At 55.5% G+C, this 23,195-nt stretch overlaps 1 protein-coding gene across 2 annotated transcripts in view; it reads right to left on the bottom strand.

Annotated features, from left to right (window-relative positions):
• Positions 1-23,195, bottom strand: part of Myo9b (myosin IXB) — a 97,262-nt gene that overhangs the window by 34,821 nt on the left and 39,246 nt on the right. For both annotated transcript variants that reach the window (XM_077796344.1, XM_077796345.1), the window contains exons 3-10: positions 15,399-15,493; positions 9,765-9,827; positions 9,214-9,313; positions 8,861-8,961; positions 6,631-6,760; positions 4,883-4,972; positions 1,580-1,696; positions 948-1,082 (exon numbers count right to left, since the gene is read on the bottom strand). In XM_077796344.1, coding sequence (XP_077652470.1) covers positions 948-1,082; positions 1,580-1,696; positions 4,883-4,972; positions 6,631-6,760; positions 8,861-8,961; positions 9,214-9,313; positions 9,765-9,827; positions 15,399-15,493 — 831 coding nt within the window. The remainder of the gene's footprint in view (positions 1-947; positions 1,083-1,579; positions 1,697-4,882; positions 4,973-6,630; positions 6,761-8,860; positions 8,962-9,213; positions 9,314-9,764; positions 9,828-15,398; positions 15,494-23,195) is intronic.

Consider the following 23,195-nt stretch of genomic DNA (forward strand, 5'->3'; position numbering starts at 1 on the left):
ATGGAACTGGAGACTATCAGGCTAAGTGAAATAAGCCAATTCTAAAAAACCAAGGCCAAATGTCCTCTCTGATGTGTGGGAGGTGACACACACAAGGAGAGGGGAGGCGGGAAGAGGAGCTCCCTGGATTAGACAAAGGGAAACTATAGGGGAGGGAGGGGGACGGGAACAGGGAGACAGAGGGAGGACTGGGAGGAGCGGTCCTGTAAGGACACTCCACCAGAGCCCCGCACCTCGCACACATCGTACAACCCCAGTGGGAAGTGTCACGTAAAACCAAAAACAACAACAGAAGAACTGAAAAAGAAAGAAAGAAAGAAAGAAAGGGAAGGAACAGCTGACACATGGGACGCCACGGAGGGACCTGAGGACGCTGTGGAGGGGACCAGCCGGTGCTCCAGGGTCCCACAGGTGTGGGGTCCAGAGTCGCCAATTCACAGAGACAGAAGGTGGGATGAGGGCGTGGCCAGGGCAGGGGACCAGGCAGAGCTCAGCGGGAGGATGGGAGGTGCTGGAGATGCCTGTCGTGCAGCCACCACAGGGTCCCCTGTCCTCCGCCTGCGCAGACTGGACTGCGTGAACCCAGAAGGCTGAAGCGATCCCCTCCTAAGTCACCCAGAGATGGCCTAGAGTCCCGGAGGACGTGCTGGGTTCTGTGCTGCACTGTTTCAGAGAAGGGAGATGCATCTGTGGGTTTGGGGCCCGTGGGAAGTGGGGTGGTGCTGGCAGCAGTCCCCGTGGCTATCGTGGGTGACGGTACTGACGCACCTAAGCTCAACACTCAGCCACGGCTCAGAGGGAAAAATTCTTCCTTCTTTCTTGGCTGCACTGGGGATGGAACCCAGGGCCACCGGCCCCACCCCAGACCCGCTCCTAGCCCAGTCTTAGGTTATGTGCCTTTAGCCACCACGGGAGAAAAGAAAAAACCCCAAAGGCCTTTTTCTTACCTGCTCTAGCTTAAAAATGTGCTGGTTGAAGTAATACTGGAGCTGCTCGTTGGCGTAGTTGATGCAGAACTGTTCAAAGCTGTTCCTCTCGAAGTCTTCAAACCCAAAGATGTCGAGGACCCCGATGGACAAGCACTGGGGAGACGGAGCGTGGCAGTTAGCAGCAGGTCCCCCCACAAAGTTGACCTCGGGAGGACCTGGTCCCGGGTGTCCCAGGTTTGGCTGGACACTCTGCAGTCCCCAGCTGTGGAACTTTTCGGGGACAGGGTCTTGCTATGCTGCCCAGGCTGCTTCAGCTTCCTGGGGACATGGGATTCCAGCTTGTGCCACTGTGTGGGCCACCACCATCACACCATTAGTTCTGAATAAGAAGCCTGTAATTTTTTTTTTTTTTTTTTGGCGATGCTGGGGATGGAAGCCAGGTCCCTGGACATGCTAGGCCAGTGCTCTAGTTGTTATTCTGTCCTGGGCCCCTCAAATTCTCTGAACTGTCTTGGTCACTGGGCCTACCCCTGGGAAGAACTAGCCTCTTGTCCCAGACTGCCTCTGGATGCCATGGGTCATCCACTGAGGATGCCCAGCACCAAGTGCATGGTCCCTCCTGGCCTGGAGGACTGGGCCGGGATACTCACCGAGACGGCCTCTTCCATGTCCTTTTTGTTGAGGAGGGCGTGGTTGATCCGCAGCACAATCCAGTCAAACAGGGCACTGTACAGCGACTTGGCCATGGAGTCACGGGCAGTTATGGCCTATAGACACAGAGGGGTGTCTCACCTGGGGTTGGGTTGCCCCGGCTCTGTGCGCACCTGCCAGGTGGGGTGCTTTAGTGGCCAATGTTCTTGTTGTTTTTTTGAGACAGGTTCTCACTGTTGCCCGTGCTGGCCTCAAACTTCTGGGCTCCAGCGATTCCCTGCCTCAGCTTTCCGGGTAGCTGGGAGCACAGGTGTGCACCAACCTACCTGGCTTCTTTCCCATTTAACAAAACCTCCTCTTTCTGTATTTGTTTAGTTATTTTTCATTCTTTCTGGGTTTTACTTATGGAATCTGTTCTTTTAATTTCCTCAGCATGGCTACTTTAAACACCCGACTCGACCAACTCAGCCTTGTGCTTTGCATGTCCCCGTCACCCTGTCCATGAGGATGTGGCACTCTGTGGCAATCACACCAGGAGGCCTGCAGGTGGCAGGTCCTCCTCACACACGCAGAGGCAACCCAGAGGCTGCTGAGGGCCTGGCCTGCTCTCGCAGCGGAACTAGAGAGGAGCTCAGCCAGGCCCAAATGCTGGTCCCTTGTTCTCTGGGGACAGCGTGCGGCCACCACTGCGTGCATAGAGCAACAGCAGTTCGCTTTTCTTTCTTTTTTAAAGATATTTTACTTGTCAACGGGCCTGTGTTTTGGTTATTACGTGTGGCGCTGGACGGAGCCCAGGGCCTCCCGCACGCCGGGCAAGTGCCCCACACCGAGCCCCGGCAGGCCTTTCTCCCCTTCTTCTTCTTTGCCTTTCTTTCCTCCTCCTTATGGAGATCTGTAGCCCAACATGAGAGACTTGCTCTTCTTGTGTGGCTATGTGCTGTGTGACGACATTTCAGTCTGTGGAAGACCTCCTATTCCGTGCGATCCAATAAGATGGCAAGGGAGCTGAAGTCCCTGTGCCTGGTATTTTCACTGGGCCATTTTGTGTTTGGATGCACATCTGTTGCTGCCACGACTGCCTGAAGAACCAGCACAGACACGTGCATGTGTGTGTGGACGCAGCAACAGGCTACGCCAGTGCCTGGGGGGTGTGGCAGGCTCCTGGAAGTCCCCTCCAGGACGTGTGCACAACGAAGCCCTCTCCGATTGTTGTGTATGTGTGGGGAGTAGTGCTGGGGATGGACCCAGGGCCTGGGGCACGCTGGGCGAGCGCTCTACCACTGAGCCATACCCCCAGGCCCAGAAGGAACCATTTCTCAGCATGAATCCTTGGTGTCAAGTGAGGCATGACTATTTGGCTCTCCACGGTGACAATGGCATTCAGCTGCCCTAGAGAGTTGGGACACCTCCCTCTGGCTTGGCTGTTCCTGCAGGTTGTGGAGATGGAGCCAGAGAGACTGCAGCCCCTCCTGGTGACTCCTACTGTCCTGGCTTCTCCAGAGGGTACCCATGCTGCTGGGTGGCAGGCAGGCTGCAGCAACATCTAATGTCGCAGGGTGCTGTGGCCTGTGCTCAGACTGTCCTCGGTGCCCACTGGAAATGCCCCAGCAGCTCCCCCTGGTAAGGGGCCACCATCAGCAAGAAGTACCCCTGTGCCTAAAGACTTTCCTGCTGCCATCTGAGCTGCAGGCTACACTGCTCTTCAGTTGTTAAAATACAAGAGAAACACCACAAAGAGAATACCCAGGCAGGGCGAAGGCCGAGGGAAGCAGTTATCAAGGTCTGGGGTGAAGGCCTGAGAGTCACAGGTCAGGGGTTACATGAGGATCATGCTCCAGCCCAGGGGTCAGCAAAGATTTTCTGGAGAGAGGTAACTAGTCAACAGTTCCATTTTTGGGGCCTGATGGGTTCTGCTACAATGACACAGCCCTGCTGCTAAAGCAAAAAAGCAGCATTGGTTGGTATGTGACTGAATGGGCATGGCTGTGTACCAATAAAACTTTATTTACAAAACCAGGTGGTGGGCCACCCAGGAGTCATGGCTAATCTCTGCTGGTGAGGACCAGCACACCCACCGGGCACACAGAGAGGAACCCTGGGCTCCAGTTCTGGCCTGAGGGCCATTGTAAGCTTTATAAAATAGGGTCCCCTTATCTACGGTTTCAGACAGACCCACAGCTACCCATGATCTGAAAGTATGAAGTGGAAGATTGCAGACATAAAACATTCATTAGTTTGAAACTGCATGCCGTTCTGAGCACTGAGATGGACTTTCCTGCAGTCCAACTCCATCCCACCTGGGCAGTCTTTGTCCAGGGGCCACACTGTATATGCTAACCACCCACTATTCACTTAGTTGCTTCAGTTATCAGTCGACTGTTCTGTTTCAGGTAATCCTTATTTTACTCACAAATAGCCCCAAAGGACAAGAATAATGATGCTGACAATTTGAGTAGAGAAATTTAAAAAAAAAAGTTTCTTTAGGTGAAAAGATGAATGTATGACAGGATTTGTCTTCCCTCAGTTCTGGGGATGGAACTGAGGGCCTCACATATGCTAGACAAGACCTCTACCACTGAGCCATACCCCCAGACTCTTTTTTGGTACTGGGGTACTTTGTTGGTACTGGGGTTGGACCTAAGGGTGCTTAACTACTAAGTAACATCCCCAGCCCTTTTATTAGGTAGGAGTCTTGCTAAGTTGCTTAGGATCTTGTTAAGTTGCTGAGGCTGGCTCTAAACTCACAATCCTCCTGCCACAGCCTCCCACGCTGCTGGCATTACAGGTGTGCATACCACACTCTGCCCAGATCTTTTAATTCTTAGACAGGATCTCTCTAAATGGCCAGGGCTGGCTTGGGACTTGATGACCCTCTGCCTTGGCCTCTCAGTTATTAGGATCACTGGTGTGTGCCACTGTGCCCAGCACAATAAAATGTTTTGAGAAAGAGTTCACATTCACGTGATTTTTATTATAGTATAATATGCAATTATTCTGTTTTATTATTAGTTACTGCTGATCTCTTATTATGCCTATTTATATATTAAGCTCTATCACAGGGACATATGGGTAGGAAAAAAATAGTCTACTTTCACTCTCTGTGGTTTCAGACATCCACTGGAGTCTTGGGGTTTATGAACTGAAGGTGGGGGCAACTCCTGTGGGCTGGGCTGGCCACACCAGGGCTCACGAGGAGGCAGGGGCACTGCCAGGTTCTACTCCTGACCACAGGAAGGGGAGGAAGTCACCCTGCTGGCTCTTGTGTTCTGGCCTTGCACCCCTAGCACCAGAGCGGCACCCACCTCGCTGAGGCTGTAGGGCAGGATGAGCTTGTCATTGACGGTCACTGTTTTTCTTTTGGTCAGAACTTCCACCAGGATTTCTCGCTTCACCTGTTTCAAAATCAGGGAGGGAGGGAAGGACAGGGAGGTGAGGGGCCTGTTGGGCATTTCTTCACATTGCTGAGGCCCTGGAGCCCAGGAGGATGGGAGACACAGCCCCAGAGGCTGGGCTGGGCAGCGGGCCCCAGAGCCCACCCTCTGTGATCAGTGGGCTGCAGAGCATTCTCGCACACCACAGGCTGGCTGGGCCCCATGTGTGCACAGGCCTGGGTGTGACTGGGGACCACTGGCCCAGGGGTCACCTGGCAACTTGCAAGCAGAGCCTGTGTCCATCCTGGGTGCAGGAGAGAGACCCAGCGCACTCCTCCCTTCCTGAGCCGGCCTGTCCACCAGGGGCAGGATCTCCCCTCATCTCCCAGTGGTTGCTCACGCACTCTTAGGAGCGCAACAGAAGATGGGGCCTGATGACCCCCTAGGAAAGGCTGCATGTCTGGGCACCCTGGCTCACGCCTGTAACCCCAAGAGGCTCAGGAGGTGAAGCGGGAGGATCGTCAGTTCTAGGCCAGCCTGGGCAACTTAGTGAGACTCTACCTCAAAACAAAAAAAGTAAAAAGGGCTGGGGGTGCAGCTCAGAGGTAGAGCACTTGTCTAGCACATGTGAAGCCCTGGGTTCCATCCCCAGGACTCGAAAAAAAGGAAAACGTACAGACAGGGGCGGAGGCTCTCGGCCCTGCCTGGGGTCCACGGTTGACAGCTGGCCTGTGGCCATCTCCACACAGGACATCCCGGGGCTTGCAGAGCCTCCCTGACCTCCACTCACCAGATGCCAGGAGCAGACCCTAGTTTGATAGTCAAAACTGTCTGCAGACCTTGTCTAGAGTCCCCCCAGGGGCAGAATCACCTATAGGTGACAAGCAGTGGATGAGGAGATGACAAATTGGATACAGAAATGACCTGGCTGGGGTTGTGGCTCAGAGTTAGAGCACTCGCCTAGTATGCATAAGGCACTGGGTTCGATCCTCAGCCCCACATAAAAGTTAAAAAAATAAAGATATTGTGTCCACAAGATTTGGGGTTGAAAAACCCCCCAAAACAAAAATGACCTTGCTGATCAAACCGTGGTAGATTTTTTTTTTTTTTTTGTTTTTTTTTGGTATTGGGGATGACCTCAGGGACACTCAACCACTGAGCCTTTTTTGTATTTTATTTAGGGTCAGAGTCTCACTGAGTTGCTTAGCACCTTGCTGTTGCTGAGGTTGGTTCTGAACTCACGATCTTCCTGCCTCAGCCTCCCGAGCCACTGGGATAACAGGCGTGGACCACCAGGCCCGGCATGGTTGCTGTTTTTGAGACAGGGTCTCCTGATGCTGCCCAGACTGGCTCCAAACTCCTGGGCTCAAGCGATCCTTATGCCTTGGCCTTCCGAGTAGCTGGGACCACCACCGTGTGCCCCTGAGCCCTGACAAACTATGGTTTTAAAGGAGCCTTTGGTTAAAGGGCTGAAGTGGGAGGTGGCCCTGACCAGGGAGTTCATCTGAAATGAGGAAGAGGCGCTGCAGAGGGACAAGGAGGAAGCAGGCCAATGAGCCCTGGTTTACAAAACCCTGGCGGCAGAGGAAGTTCTGGGCACGTGTCCCTGACTGAAAAGGTGGCCACTGCCCTGAGTCGAGCTGAGGGCAGGAGCTGGCAGTGGCGTGGGTCGGCAGTACCTTCAGGAGCTGGGACAGCGTGTCCAACACCTCGGGGGGCCCGACCTCCAGGCCTTCGTCGCGGCCCGTGGCTCTCTTCTTGTAAGTGACGTTGCCCAGGTACAGGATGGCTGACAGGACGGAAAAAATCCTGGGAGAGAGAAAGCGCGCACAGTGGGGCTGCCTCTATATTTGTAAGATAAGAAAAGGGGCCAGGGACGGGCTGAACTTGTAAACCCAGCAAGTTCCAATGAGAACTGAAGGAGCTTGAAAATCATCTTGTTCTCTGTCGACGCCGCCCTCTGTGTGGACGGCTCCTTGGACTTATTCTGTTTTGGTGCTGGGGATGGAACCCAAGGCCTCACGCATGCCGAGCAGTGCTCCGCCCCTGAGCTCCGTCCCCAACCCCTTGACTTTTTAAAAGGGAGAGGGAGAGCTACAAAAAAACATTTTCTGGGGGGTTCTGGGTACAGAACCCAGGACCTTGCTCACGCCAGGCAAGCGCTCAATCACTGACCTATACCCACAGCCCTTTTTATTTTAGACTGAGTCTCACTAAGTTGCTGAGTCTGGCCTTGAACTTGCAACCCTCCTGCCTTAGCCTCCTGAGTGGCCGGGGTCACGGCGTGGGCCACTACCTGGCTAAAATGTGCTTTTTCAGTGGAGGGACACCACGCGTGAACACAAAAGCACGATTCCCACGTGGCGCCCGTGGGATTGTCACAGGTGCACAGACCTCAGGAACCAGCAGAACCCCAATCTCCTGAGCAACCATGGGCCTGACATCTGATGTGCCCTGCAGAGCTGGGTCTGGCCAGCTGTCACCGAGGGCTGTTGGGGGACCTGTTGTCCCCGACACTGCGTGTGGCTGTGGCCTGACTGTTGACACTGGGGCTGGGTGTCCCTTTGCCGTGGGGCGTCCTGTGCACTGCAGGGCTGCTGGGCACACCCTGGCCTCCTCCCACCTGAGGCCAGGAGCACCCAACTCCCTTCCTTACTGCTGGGACAACTCAAAATGACTCAGACGCCAGCAAGTGTCCCTGGGGGCAGAGGGGACCCTGGGTGAGAGTGGCTCCTGTGGAGGGGCCCGTTTCTGTCCAGTCTCTGAGCCAGGAGTGGTCTGAGGCCAGGCGTGGTGGCACAGTATGTCATCCCAGCAATGAGCGTGGCTAAGGCAAGTTCAAGGCCAGCCAGGACAATCTAGAGAGGCCCTGTCTCAAAATGAAAAAATAAAAAGGGGGGCTGGGGATGTGGCTCAAGAGGTAGCGCGCTCGCCTGGCATGCGTGCAGCCCGGGTTCGATCCTCAGCACCACATACCAACAAAGATGTTGTGTCCGCCAAGAACTAAAAAATAAATAAATATTAAAAAAATAATAAAAAAAAAAAATAAAAAGGGCTGAGGCACATGGAGTTCGGTGAGAGCACCCCTGGGTTCCAACCCTCGAACCACAAAAGAAACAAAATGAAACACAGGAAAGCACACACCGAGGCTCTGGCCTTCGGGGCTCAAGCGGTCAGTATCTGGCCTTCGTCAAGAGCCTCCAGCTCCTGCAGGGTACCCTGGAATCTATTTACTGACTCTCCTGCTGGGGGCTTGAGGGGTCCCGGTTTCTCTGGGGTGTAAGGGAGGAAGCCGTGGGACGCACACATGTGACCACAGGGAACAAATGTGCGAGTCTGGCCGCACACAGACAGCTTCTGTAGAGACGGCCACGTGGTTTTCCCAAGTCGCTGCCCTGATCGGTGTCCTCCCAGGGGCATGAGAGCATGTGCACAGTGGGCACTGGCTGTCCACCCGTCCACCTGGGCAGGAATGGACAGCGCCTCAGGTGGTTTTGATTTTTTTTCTTTTATGGTGCTGGAAACAGAACCAGGGCCTTGCACCGGGCAGGGCTCTCCTGCTCAGCCCCAGCCCAGCCCTTTTCTCTTCTTTTTGAGAGGGGTCTCACCGTGCCGCCCGGGCTGGCCCTGACCTTCCGGGTGCAAGTGTCCCTCCTGCCGTGGCTTCCTGAGGAGCTGGGCTGCTCCTGCTGGCCATGCTGAGCTTGTTTTTAAATAAAAGCACGACTGTTTTGACTGGCCTCCTGGGGCCAGGGCTGACTCCCTTCCTGTGCCCGCTGGCACCGCGCTGCCCTTCTCAGCCTGATTCTGTTGGGACGCTGCCTGTTTTCTACTGGGCTGTGGGTCAGATCTGAGTGCAGGAGCCCGTGCGCCCCCTGCAGGCCGACAGGCTGGCTGACGCCCACTTACTGTTTCTTAGTGGCCGGCAGGAAGCCCACCATCTCCATGGCCTGCTTGAGTCTCTCAAAGTCATGTTTCAGGTCTTCTCCGTCTTCGATGTTCAAGTTATGCTGAAAAAACAAAGGCATTGGCACCGGGGGTGTTTCCGGGTGGAGAGGGGGGCCTGTGAGGGTGATTTTGGCGGGGACTGATGGGGCAGGGCCCAGGGCTGGGGGCATGAATGGGCTCCTTTATGCCGCCTCCTTGGAGCCAGTCTGGAGGCCGACGAGGGCCAAGGCAGGCGGCCTCTGGCCTCCTGGTGGCTCCTAAACAGCCCAAGGGGAACAGAGGTCACTGTGTGGCTGGGGCTGGTGGCTGTTTACCTGGTTGAGGTAGAAATAATCTTCAGGCTGCTTGAGCTGAAATTCTTGGCGCTCTTCCTCGCTGACACCGAGTAACAAATAATAAAACACGTGGTAGTTCCTGTGGGTCAAAAGGAGGGAAAAGAGTCATTTCTGCAGGCCAAGCAGAGCCACTTCACATATCTGAGACACCACACGAGTGCAAACCCAAGTTGGTTTTATTACGACTTATAAAACCATGGGACTGGTCAAGCGAGGGCTGGGGGCTGGGGGCTGGGCACGTGTCTTGCTCCCGTCAATCAGATCTAACCACATTTTGGGCAGATCCCTGAACACCTACGGTGGGTAAGGTCCTCAGAGGCACAAAAGGGAGCATGAAGCTCGAGGCCAAGGGAGTGGGCGGGAGGAGGCGGGCTGGGGAGGAGGCGGGCCGGGACACATCCTTGCTCCCAGAGGATCAGCCACACTTCCCCTCAAGTTCCCCGGACCCCAGGACACTTGCTTTGCCCTTGGCAGGGACAAAGGCAGATGTAGGGGTGCACGCAAAGGGCCCCTAAGGAATCTTCCCGTACCTCTCATCCTTCTCCTGAGAGACCAGACGAGACTTTTCAAGCAGATATTTTTCAACCACGGCTCTGTCATCGAAAGAAACAAGAAGTCACCTATTTTAGTATGATTTTAACGCTTGCTTTCTTCGCCAGTTGCTGGGTGGAACCCAGAGTGAATGAGCTGCACCCCGGCCTGAGCTTTTTTCTTGAAGGACTGTCACTCTGTACTTGGTGCTGTGGTTCCTGGCGGCTGCAGATGACCTGCCCTCAGTGGGACACACAGTGAAGCCCTCTGCAGCTGCTGGTCCTGCCCTCCAACGAGGATCCATGGAAACAGGAACCTGAGCTGACCATGGCTGGACCTGGAAGCCCGACAGGCATCCTGCGAGACCTGGGCCACCAAACCCACTCATTCAAGGACTACCCCAGAATGTGCACCCTGCTCCCCAATGATGAAATATTTTTCCAATTGCAAAACAAAATTATTTGAGGTTCATGACTCAATTCTACTCATTTGCTTGTGTAGACTCCAATGGAAAACGTAAACAGAAGGCAACTGATCCACACTGACACACAATAAACTGCACCCATTTAATGTGCACAATTCAATTTTTGACATGCTTAAACCCCGGGTCGACCACTACAAGGATCAAGATAGCAAATATCCACTGCCCTAAAGTCTCCGCTGCCTCATCATCCCTCCCTGTCCCCTACCCTCAAGCAGCCACCAATTAGCTTTTTGCCACCACAGATTTGTGTGCCTTTACTAACAATCAAAGACATAGAATCCTACAGTAGGGACGAATACAAACTTCATTCCTTTTTTTCCCATTTTTTATGGCTGAATAATATTCCACTGTATGGATGAACATTTTGCTGGTGAGCATGTGTGCTGTTTCCAGTTTTAGGGTATTTGAGATGATGCTGCCATGGACATGTGTGTACATTGAGTCTTCGTATGGACCTACTGTGTTCCTGTTTCTCCTGGGCTAGTGCCCACCGGTGGAACTGCTGCAAGGTCCCGTGGTAATTCCATGTCCAGTTTTAAGGATTGCTAAATCTTTTCTTAAGGCAACTGCGGTGTCTTCCACTTACAGGAGCAGCGCGGGAGTTCCACTCTCTTCACATGCCCACCAACGGTTTTTGATGTCTCCTTTTTCGCCCCAGCCGTCCTCGGCGGGGTGACACGGTGGTTTTGACTTGCGTTTCCCTGAGGACTAGTGATGCTCAGCATCTTCATGTGCTGCTGCATGTGAACGTCTCTCCCTTGTGGTGCTGGGGATGGAACCCAGGGCTCATGCATGCTAGACAAGTGCTCCACCACTGAGCTGCACCTCCAGCCCGACATATCTCTCTCTCTCTCTCCCTTTTTTTTTTGGTACTGAGGATTGAACCCAGGGATGCTTAACCACTGAGCCACATCCTCAGCCATTTTTCATATTTAGACACAGGTTCTTACTGAGTTGCTTAGGACCTCACTGAGTTTCTGAGGCTGGCTTTGAACTCGTGACCCTCCTGCCTCAGCCTCCCAAGCTGCTGGGATTATAGGCATGTGCCACCGCGCCTGCCCTACATCTCTTTTGATGAGCGTCTCCTGAGGTCTTTCTCTTACAGCCATTATTGAGCGGTGAACACAAGTCCTCTGCTGGGGGTCCGCTCTGCACGTGCCTTCTCTGGATCTGAGACTGGCCTCTTCGTTTCTGTTGGTGCCTTTCGGAGGAGCAGGGCTCTCTGCTGCACGCTGGTACTCAGCCATTTACTGATCACTTCCTTTGTACCCAACAGTGAATGTTTCTTCCAAATTAAATTCTTGCAGTACTCATGGGAGGCTGTGGGGGTGGCCATGGGGGTGCTGGAGCCGAGACAGGGTGCCTGTGCAGCCACAGTCTCCAAGCTGAAGCAGGTTGAGGAGCCCTTATCCAAAAGGCCTGGGACCAGAAATGTTTTGGATTTTGTTTCCAGATTCTGGAATGTTTATATACATTTGAGAGAGATCTTGGGGACAGGGCCTGAGTCCAGACACAAAATCCACCTGTGTGTCATGTATACCCATGTGTACCTCCTGGAGGTGATTTTTACAGTCTTCTGAGTGCACCCTTGTTTTGTCTGCAACCATTCCCATGAGGCCGGGTGTGAACTTTTCCACCTGTGGTATTGTGTTGGTGCTCAAGAACTTTTGGATTTTGGAGCTTTTGGATTAGGGATGGTCACCTGTAGAAGCAGCGGTGAGTGCTTCCTGGGGATCGACTGTGCCCTAGGCATCGCCTACAGCACTCATGGGGCGGCCGAGGTGCCTGCTGAGCTGATAGATGGGAGCTGAGCGGGGAGAGGCCATGCGCTGCCCGGAGCCCATGGAGGGAGGTGGCCTGGATGCTATTTCTGCACCCACCAGGGTTCCACAGGTATGGAGGGGTAGGGTGTGGGCGGGTCCCACTGTCACCGGACGGAGCTGGGTGGTGCCTGCAGACCACCTCCTCCGAGCCTGTTTTACAGGGAACACAGCTGTGCCGAGGGAGAGCAGGGTCTGAGACCGCACAAGGCCGCTGGTCTAGGGCTGGCTGGACGCACCTGCCTCTCTCCAGGACAGCAGGTCTCCAGGAGGATGTGAGACACGCACAGGGGTCTTCACACTCGAGTCCTCACTCGCTTCAAAATAGGAGAAAAAACCTGTTTTCTTCCACTCCGCCTCCCAGGAGCTGGGTAGACTTGGACTGCCCCTGCCCTTGGCCTTGAGAAACGTCACCTGCCCAAAATGAACTAAAGCAGAACTGGGTCAGAGCCTGCTCCCAGGACAGGACAGGAAGGGCACCCCCACAGCGAGGCTGGGCCCTGGTGTGGCTCCAGGTGGGAATTCCTGTCCAGAAGCCTCGGCATGGGAGGCACTTTCAGAAGCTCATCTGTGAGATCCGGGGCTGCTGGCTTCGATGGGAGCCTGCAGCAGGCAGGGCAGGCTGGTATCACGGGTTCAATTAGGTCCCTCAGAAGCTATGTCACTTGGAACCCAGAGTGTGTCCCTCCTTGTCCTCGGCTTCACATTCTGTGATTTTAGTTATCCACAGCCACCAAGATCTGAAACTATTAAATGAAAAATTCCAGAAATAAACAATTCATAAGTTTTGAGCTTTCCTTCCTTCTTTCCTTTCTTTCCTGTGTGCTGGGGGAGGAACCTGGGGCCTCATGCATGCTAGGCAAGAGCTCTAACACCGAGCTACATTCCTAACCCCTAATGCCTAAGTTTTGAGTTGCACATCATTCTAAGTCGTGTGATGGTATCCTGCACCATTCCAGAACCCAGGAATCATTCCTCTGTTCAGTGTGTCCAGGCCGTATATGCTACCTGCCAGTTAGCAGCCATCTTGGTTATCAGATCATCTTTCACTAGATGGATGCGATTGGTTCAAGTAACTTTTTTTTTCTTTCTTCTTTTGGTACCAGGGATTAAACCCAGAGACAATTAATCACTGAGTCACATGCCCTGCCTTCTCCTTTTTAAAAAAATTCTCTTTATTTGAGCAGGGTCTCCCTAAATTGCTTAGAGCCTTACTAAATTGCTGAGGCCAGCTTTGAACTTGCGATTCTCCTGCCTCAGCCTCCTGAGTGCTGGGATTATAGACAAGGACCTATAGTAAGAGGTTCAAGCACCTCTAACTTTACCTGATAATGGCCCAAAGCACAAGAGTCGTGCCTCTGACAATCTGGATGTGTTGGAGGACTGTGAAGTGCTTCCCTTAAGTGAAAGGTGGAAACTGACCACAGATGTGAGCCGCAAGTTGGACCCTGAACATTCCCAGGGTCATGTGTTAAAGACCTGCTCCCAGCCAGTGGTGCCACTGGGCGTGATGGGACCTTCAGGAGATGGGCCTGGGGGGAGGTCTTTAGGTGGCTGGAGCGGGCCCTAGAAGGGGCTGTGGAACCCTGGCCCCTTCTTTTCCTCTTTGGCTCTCTGGCTCATGCTGGAATGGTTCTGCTTTGCTCTGACGTTTTGCTTAAGCACAGGCCCAGAGCAATGGGGGATTAGTGATGGCTGGAACCTCCCCAACCAGGGCCCAAACAGACCTCTTCTGAGTTGGTTACCTCAGGCATTCTGTGCAGCTGGGAAGCTGACCAGGGCAGTGTGCTGGGGCGGGGGCAGGGGCTGGGGCAGGCCTGGGGCTGGGGCTGGGCTCGCCTGGCACAAGCGAGGCCCTGGGTTCGATCCTCAGCACCATATAAAATGAACTAACCGAAGGTGTTGTGTCCACCTGCCATTAAAAAGGATTAATCATCTATGGGTGTGTCTTGGGAAAACCAGCACACGTCAGGGCTGGCAGTGTCTGAGGCTTCAGGCACCCACCGGGGGTCTTTCACAGAGAAGGGGGGGTGACTGCAATTGACAAAGGGTCTTGGTGGATGTAACTGAGGATCTTGAGATCATCCTTAATGATCTGGGTGTGCCTTAAATCCAACGACAAATGGCCTCAAGAGGACAGGAAAGACACACAGACAGGCGTAGGTCAGTGAAGACTGAGGCAGGACGGATGACGCCACTGTGAGCCCAGGAGAGCTGCAGGCGCCAGAGGCTCCCCGAGGAGGCGGTGGCTAGGAAGGACCCTCGGAGCTTCCCAACGGAGTCAGGTGGCACCTGACACAGGGCTGCGACACAGTCGGTCCCTGTTCTTCTCTTATAAACTTCCCGGGGTGCTAGAACCCAGAGCCCCCACATGCTAGGCAAGTGCTCTGAGCCACCCTGGGCCCCAGGACGTGTATTTTAATAAGAAACCGTGGGTGGGAAGGGGTTCATCACGGAGGACAAGCGAAGGCTGAAGGCGGGCGGCTGGCTGCAGGGGTCTCTGATCAGCTGGGGCACAGATGGCCACGGCAGCAGCTGAAGGAACCACTGAGTGGCTTTTGGGGGCTGAGGCACCGGAGAATCACTGGGTCCGGAGGGGCCAAAGCAGACCCTGACGTCACCCTCCCTACTGCCACCTGAGCCTGGGCAGTGGGGAAAAGGGCAGACGCTAGGCTGGAGGAGCCAGAGAACAGCAGTTGCATTCAGGCCCTGCGTGGACCGCCTGGGAAACAGCTGCGGCCAGGTTTAGGCAGAGGAACACACTGAGGGCCTTGACCAACCTCACTGCCCCTCAGACCTTCCCGCCACCACTGCAGCTGTGGGAGGGTCCCTGTGAGGAGCCAGCAGAGGGCCCTGCTGGGTGCTGTCCACGGGTCACCTACAGACCCTCTACCCCTGGCCAGATTCACCCATCTACCCACCCTTCGCCTGCCACCCACAAATCTGTCCCTGTCTCCACTCAGGAACCCCACCCCCTTCAGCACTCCCCTGGACAACCGCCTCACCTGCTACCGAGCGTCACATCTCCAGGAGCACAGGTTCAGCAAATGTCAAGGCCACATCCATTTGGCCTGTGACACCCCTGCACCAAGACCAGGAGGCAGGCTGGCTGTCCTCGCCTGGTGTTGGCAATGCCTCACACCAGCGCCTCCAGCTCAGCACACCTGCTCCCGCAGACCCCCGCCCTCACCCGTTTCCTACCTCGACCTGCCGTGAGGCCCTCGCCAGGCCGCAGGAGCACACCGCAGTGGTGAGCTGTAGGTTGGACCCTCAACATTCCCCAGGGTCCATGCACCTGCTTCCCCGCATGAGGCGGGGAGGGGACTCACCCTCTCACAATGCCGCTCTCCAGGTAGTTGACTTGGATGAATTTCCCGAAGCGGCTGGAGTTGTTGTTGTGGGCTGTCTTGGCGTTCCCGAAGGCCTGTGCAGGGAACAGAGGCAGGGCTCAGACCCCAGGTGGCTCCCACGGGCCTCAGCCCAGGGCTCCCTCTGGCACCGAGTTTGTGTCCAGAGAGCCACCTGCAAGTCACCACCCAGAGAACCAGGAAGAACTGGCCATCACAGCAGTGGGCAGCTGAGGTGCGCCGTCTCCGCGGCTGGGCCGTGTGGGGTGCTAGGTGCTCAGGCTCTGGCAGTAACAAGGCCAGCTGTCGGGCTGCAGCGGCTCTGAGGTCGCGTGTGCCTAGCGTGTGGCCGGCCCTGGGTCTGGCCCCGGGTCTAGCCCCCACCACAGCAAACCAACAGAAAAGTCAGTTTCGGAACTTCTTCAGTTACAGTCCCCCGCCCCCATGTCCACGGAGACTGGTTCCAGGAATGCCCCAGATACGGACACCCCGGGATGCTCAAGTCTCCTCACGAGGGGACACAGAGAGCGCTTGGGACCTCCTACATCTCCCGTGTTTCAGTCTCCTCTGGGTGACGCGCCATCCCTAACACAGGTAATGCTCCGGAAACTGCTGCTATCTGAGCTGCTTAGGAACACTGCTGAGGGAAGTCTGAGTGTGACAGAATGCCATTCTGCGTCCCGAGGGTATTTTCAACTCAAGGTTGGCTGAATCTGTGGATGTGGAAGCCGCGGGTACAGAGGACCACTGGACCACTGTGCATCGGGTGCACTTCGGTGTCCATGAGGCTGGGTGCTGCCAGCTCCTGGCCAGGCCTGCGCGGGGCTCCATGGGCACCATGCACTCCAGCTGCAGCTAGGGCCGCGACAGCGTCTGATCTGCCATGAGGATATACTTACTGTTGGGACTCTCCAGGAGGACCTGCCAGCCTCTGGGCCCATCTGGGCTCAGGCTGTGCTGGGCAGCCGGCAAGAAGCAGGCAGGCCCAGCTCGGAAGAGCCAGGAGTCCGGGAGGAAGGCACTGGGGAGTTTTAAATTGGGAGGACAAGCAGCACCAGCTCGCCCTTCAAAAGCGGGCGCAGAGGCGTGCCCAGTGGCACACAGCGTGTTCAAGGCCTGTGCAGCCACCTCTATCTAGTTCCAGAACGTTTTCATCCCCCAAAAGGAAGCCTGTCCCTTAGTCACTCCGGCCCCAGCCCCTGGCGGCTCCCGATCTGCCTCTGGATTTGCCCATCCAGGACACTCCCCATCGGCTTCATCCTGTGCTCGGAGGCCTGGCGTGCCCAGCTGCCGTCACCGTGTTCTTGAGGCTCGGTGGCATGGGTCAGTGCCCCATTCCTGTGTCACAGCACAACATTCCCGACCTGCCCCGAGGAGCCCGCAGGTAGGGAAGGTGTGTGAGGCGCACAGCATGCCGCTCCGGGGCAACCACCACCCAGATTAAGACAGAACACCCCTCGACGCCCAGGTGCCCAGGAACTGCTCCCAACCACGAACCCACTGACCCAGAGGGTTGAGAGAGAGGGAGGGAGGGGAGGACAGTCTTGGCAGACTGTGGGGCAGGGAAGGTGCCCTGGGCAGGAAGGGAGAGGCCGAGGGAAGTGGGGGCCATGGGGCCTGGCAGAAGAGGGGACAAGGAGACCGAGCTGGTCCCATAACCTGGCCCCGGTGGCGGGGGAAGAGGAGACTGGAGGAGGTGACACCGAGGTCTCACACAGAAAGGGAAGTTGGTGGCAGGGAGAAATCTGCTGGGCTGACAGTGCTCCTGTTTGAGAAGGCCGCGCCGTGCAGGAAGCAAGGTCGCAGGGGAGGAGGTGGCAAGGCCACTGCCAAGGTCCTCCTCTGATGGGGGCAGAGGTGGGCAGTGGAGAAAGAAGGCTGAGGGGAGGGGGCCAGGCACGCGGGGTCACACTGGAAGACACTCCCTCTCTGCTGGGGAGTGAACCCAGGGTGCTCCACCGCTGAGCCGCACCCTCAGCCCTTTTCACATTTTGAAACAGGTTCTTGCTAAGCTGTCCAGGCTGGCCTTGAACTTGCGATTCTGGCCTCAGCTTCTTGAGTCAGTGGGAAGAACTGAAAGTTTCTGAGTCTGACGTGATGCTACATGTGGAAAATTCCACATCATGAAACTTCTGCTTCACGAACAACAAATATTTATACACACACACACACGCAAGCACACCCTCCGTGTATACACACACACACACACACACACACACACACACACACACACACACACACAGTGTTTAGTTTTATTTTCTGAGATGGGTCCACCTCTGTTACCCAGGCTGGTCTCAAATTCTCAGGCTCCAGCAGTCCTCCGGCCTTGGCCTCCCTAGAAGGTGTGACAAGTGTGTGCACCACTCAGGCAAAAAACTAGTCAGAGTGTATGAAATCACCCTCAGGCCACGTGCATGGGGTGCATCTGGCACATCAGTGAATGCCATATTTAGACTGGGTCCCACCCCGAGAGATCTCAGTATATAATGCAAATACTCTCCAGTCTAAAAAGATCCAAAATCCAAAACAATTCTGGACCCAAGTGTTTTAGATAAAGGACATTCAACTGGCATTAGGGGACTCCAGGAGGAGACAGGCCACAAGGTTGCCACTGTCGTGAGTGAGACTAGGGCCCTGGTAAGAGACGATCATGTCAGGTGCAGGGCATGAAACCCAGCGACTTGGGAGGCTGAGGCAGAAGGATCGCAAGCTCGAAGCCAGTGAAACCCTGTGGTAAGGACCCTTGGGGTCCACCCCAGCTCAGGACATTTCTAGCACAGGGAAAAGGAGACAACAGGGAACTCCCTCACGCCTCCCACCAGGTAAGGACGCAGCCAGAGACATCTTCTGTGAATCAGGAAGTGGGCCTTCCTAGACGCCAGATCTGTGGGTGCCCTCACCTTGCCCTTCCCACTCTGGAACTGGAGACATGCATCCCGTGGGCCACCCGGCAGGGGGTAGTGTGCTACAGGTCTGTCACTGGTGTGGTCTAAAGGTCCCCCCAAAATTCATGCTGAGCCAGATGCAGGGGCCCGCATCTGTTATCCCAGCGGCTTGGGAGGCTGGGGCAGGAGGATGTCGAGTTCAAAGCCAGCCTCAGCAACTTAGCGAGGCCCTAAGCAACTCAGGGAGACCCTGACTCTAAATAAAATATAAACAGGGCTGGGGGTGTGGCTCAGGGGTCAGGCCCCTGGGTTCAATCGCCGGTGCCCAAACACTAAACAACACTCAGATGAAATGTGACTTGCCTTAAGAGGTGTCAGAGGTGGGATCAGGCAGGAACTTTGGGAGGTGACTGAGATTAGATGAGGCCATGAGGATGGGGTCTTCATGATGGCTTTATAAGAGGGGGTACCCTAAACTAGCAGCTTGCTGTCTTGCCATGTGATGCTCTGGGCTACCTTGGGACTCTGCCCAGAGTCCTCACCAGCAAGAAGGCCTTCACCAGATGCAACCCCTTGGCCTTAGTAAACTCTTATTCTTTATAAAGCACCCAGTCTTTGGTATTTAGTTATAGCCACAGAAAATGGACTAAGACAATCAATGCCAGGAGTTTGTGAGGCAGCCCGAAGGGAGAATTCCATAAAAAAGCATCTATTAGTGGAAGGCCCAGAGACTGGCTCAGGGAATGACTCCGTCCAGTGTGAGGCCTGGACAGAGCTTGAAGCCAGATAAAGGTCACACCTGGGCCCACGTGTGGGTTAAATTCCTCTGCATTCTGGCTGATCACTTGTGGGAAAGGCACAGAAGGGACACGGGCTGTGGGGCGACAAGAGGCCAAGCGGGAAGTGATAAGGAGAAGGCCCCAGGGGCACGACCTGGCCTCCTAAGTGATGGGTCCATTCAGCGAGGGCAGTGGCTTGGTGCCTGGGGAGGGCCTGGAGGGGCCTTGTACACGGCTGAAACAGATAGGTGCCTGGGCTCTCACCGAGGGTCCCACGCATGCTGTGCCCGAGTGTGGAGGGCCCTGAGGTGAAAAAGCCGCGTCTCCAGGCTTAACCTCCGTCCTCCCCAGGGATGGCCCAGGCGTCCCTGGGCACTGTTCCCATTTCCTCAGGCTCCACCGACGCAGGTCAGGCCTGGAACTCGGGCAGGAGAGGTGCCTTAGCCTGGGGGCAGGCCAGGCCCTCCCCACCCTGCGGGGGACCCAGCACAATGTCCTACCTTACGTTGAGACTTGAGGAAGCATCCTGTGCCCAGGCTCCCAGTCAGCCTCACCCGAGAGCTCTATGAAGTCCACCCCAGGGAACCCAGGGAAGTGACCCGAGAAGCCTGCTAAGCCCCTAACCACAAGCTGGAGGCCTGTCCTTGTGTGGCGCTCTGTCATCGGTGGTGGGGCGTCCAAGGCAGGAGACAGTCTGCCTCTTGGTGCCCCCGTCCAGGGCCTGCCTGGACACCCTTTGAGTCACAGGGCTCACTTCCACCCTTCAGGACAAGCCCCTGTGGCAATTTCTAAATGACAGCCAGGCCTGGTCTGGGGACAGACAAGTGGGAATGCCTGCGGAGGGAGGGGGTTTGGAGATGCCCTCCCCACCGCCAAGGCCACTGGGGGGCTGGCCTTCTGGTTCTGCGATTACCGAGCAGGCTGAGGCTGCTCCCGCGCCTGGTGACCTCATGTGTCTGGTATGCGGTCTCACACACTATGACTTTTCAAAGCCATCATCTAAAAATATCCGGCTGGTGCTATTATACATCCAAGGAGGAAATGCTGGCCCGGCTGGTGCCTGCCCGCTGCCAGGGGTGCTATTGTACGGAGCTCCGGAGCTCCGGGCAGCCAGGGGCACATGGGCTCAAGGCACGGGAGGCTGGCTGCTGGACAGGGACCATGTGGGGTTGAGGGTGGGCAGGAGGAGGAAGGGCCCCCGGGTGTCAGCAATAATGTGATGCAATCTGGCACAGGGACTGGAAAGGCCATATGCTAATGCCATTGTCCCCCAGGCCAGAAGCCCCACTGGCCCTGCAAGATGCAGATGGAGAAGGCTCTGCTTTCCCAGAAAGCACTTCTGGCTCCTGTATGATGTGGAGCTTTAGAGAAACAGCCTGGTCAGAGCTGCAGTGCTGCCCTGTGCACCCCCGGGAAACGCAGCCAGCAGGCCCAGGGCGCTGCACCCTGCCTCGATGGCGCACCCTCCAAACAGCCAGGAAATGAAACAGCGGTGAGCAAATAAAGAAAACATGGTCCCCACAACCACAGAACACTACTCAGCCTTGAAAAGGAGGTTCTGTCACACACGGCACCGTGGCTGAACCTGCTGGACGTTATGCTAAGTGAAATCACCAGATAAGAAAGACAAGCATCACACCGTCTCCCTTGCGGGAGCCAAGAGCAGAGAGTGGAACGGTGGGGCCAGGCTGGGGGCATGCTGGGAGGTGCAGGTCAGAGGGCACGAGACTTTAGTTCCTCAGGAGGAGCAAGTTCACGAGGCCTATTACACAACATGGCGACTACAGCTAATAACCATGGATTCTGAGAATGGCGAAGAGAGTAGGTTTTAAGTGTTCTTATATAAAAAATGCTAAGTACGTGAGCTGATGCACATGCTAATTAGTTCAACTTACCCGTGCAGCACAGCGTATGTGTTTCAAAACATGCTGCACACCACAAATACAGACTTGGTGTGTGCTGGTTCTGAGCAGGAACCAGGGCCTCGCGTGCCAGATCAGCTCTCCACCACCGAGCTACACTCCCAGACCTTTTTGTTTTGAGACAGGATCTTACTAAATTCCCGAGGCTGGCCTTGCATGTGTGATCCTCCTGCCTCAGCCTCCCCAGTAGCTGGGATTACAGATGTGTGCTACTGCACCTGGATGCAGTGTGCCTGGAATGGGAGTTATTCAACAACACTTGTCAAAGTACAGTAAGGAAAACTATCCAGGGTCATTACAATAGGTACAGAGACCCTGCAATGGGGTCCTGCAGTGGGGAACAGAGATTGGCTCTGCGCCAAATATAGCACCAGAAATTGAAACTGATGGCCGCGGGGCAGGGCCGGGGCAGTGGGTGAAAATCACTAAGAGGAACCCTCAGGGCTGTGGGGATCCTGGCTGAACCGACCTAACAGGATTCTATCTGAAGACAGGCCGGGCAATCGGACATGAGCTGGGGATGGCGGAGATGGAGGAATCAGATGCAGAGGTGAGCAGATGTGCTGAGTGAGTGGGGAGGGGGAGATTCTTGCTAAACTGACTCAGCAGGGCTCCTGCTACGACTGGATTCTACAAGGAAATATCAATGTTCCCCACCTACAATGGGGCTGTATCTCCACACACCCACTGAAAGCTGAAAATATCACTGAGTCAAGCGTGCACCGAGTCTACCTCACCTCCGAGTCCGGGCTCAGCCACGCAGCACGTCTGCCTGTGTTCCCCCCAGGGCCGCAGGGCTGGCAGCAGACAGAGAGCTGGACTGCAAATGGCTAGCCCAGGAAACGAGCCGATTCTCAATTCCAAGTAGCCTCTACTGAGTGTCACCTTCTCTGTGCCATTACAGAGCTGAACCGTCGTTGAGTCAGGGGCCATCTGTATACAGAAGGTTTAGGAGAAGGTTTAGGAGAAGGTTTGGCTCACAAAAGAACCTTTGGCAGGAAACACCCAGGGCTGAATGCCCTACTTAGGCTTGCATTCTAGAAAGCACTTTTCTTCCCTCCCCACTGCTGGGGAGGACCAGGGTCTCACACATGCTAGGCAGGGGCTCCGCCATGAGCCACACCCCCCTCCTCGAGGACGCCTTTCTCTCTCTGAAAGGCTGGCTCTCCCTCAGATGGGACGCACGTGACACTTCAGGGAAAGCAGTGACCATGCAACGTGGCGAGTGCCAGCCCACTCGAGGCACATGCAGTGGGTTCGAGACTCTCTTATACTCATGTTTCCTCTAAAACACCGACTGGCCACCCCCATTTAAAAGGGAGAAACTGAGGCAGCAAGCAGTCAGCCCAAACCCCCAAAGTCTGAGAGCAGGAGGCTGACATGGTCTTGGGTCCTCTCTCCTGGCCCATGTCTTGCCTATTGACCCCAGAACACTCTCAGGCTGTGTCCCCTCACAGTCCCAGCTGCCCACAGGTCTTCAGTAACCGGACCAAGCCCTCAGCTGCTGGCCTGCTTTCCTGGACACACCTGGGTGCACCCACCTGCAGCCACACCTGTCCAGGTACACAAGTGGGGACCTCTTATCCAGACAGCAGGGGCCAGGCAGGCAGGCTTCTGGACCTCTCTGAATTCACAGCTGGCCTCTCCCACATTCCAGAAGAAAACCCACCAGGATTCACATGGGCTGAGTCCAGCAAGCAGCGCTCGGCCTCTGGTTTCAGGACCCGAGAGCCCGTGGAAGGAGCCACCGAGGCACACTGTGCACTTGCTGGTCTCTTGTGCAGACAGGCAAACCCCAAGCTGGGTCTCCCCACGCCCACCCCAGAGAGTGAGCCTGGAGTGGGACAACTGTCATCCTCAGGTGGACCTGTGGCCATCAATCCTGTGAGAAAGTTCTGGGATTCTTGTGTTTCATTGCATCCAGAGTGTTCTATGGGGTAGCACAGAGTAAACTCCAGTCTCAGGGACCTCAGTGTCCACACCCTGAGGGCACAGGAAGAGTAACCTCTCATTCACTCCCTGCTGTGGTTCGGCTTGGGATCTTCTGTCTCCGAAAGGCCGAGTTAAAGGCTTGGTCTGCAGCGTGGCACAACTAGAAGGTGGTGGGACCTTGAAGAGTGGCTCTGGTGGGAGGTCCCTTGAAAGGGACTGGCCCCGGCAAGGTGGCCCCAGCACTTGATATCCACATGACTT

This window comes from Urocitellus parryii, chromosome 3, assembly GCF_045843805.1.
Source record: "Urocitellus parryii isolate mUroPar1 chromosome 3, mUroPar1.hap1, whole genome shotgun sequence".
Classification (NCBI taxonomy): domain Eukaryota; kingdom Metazoa; phylum Chordata; class Mammalia; order Rodentia; family Sciuridae; genus Urocitellus; species Urocitellus parryii.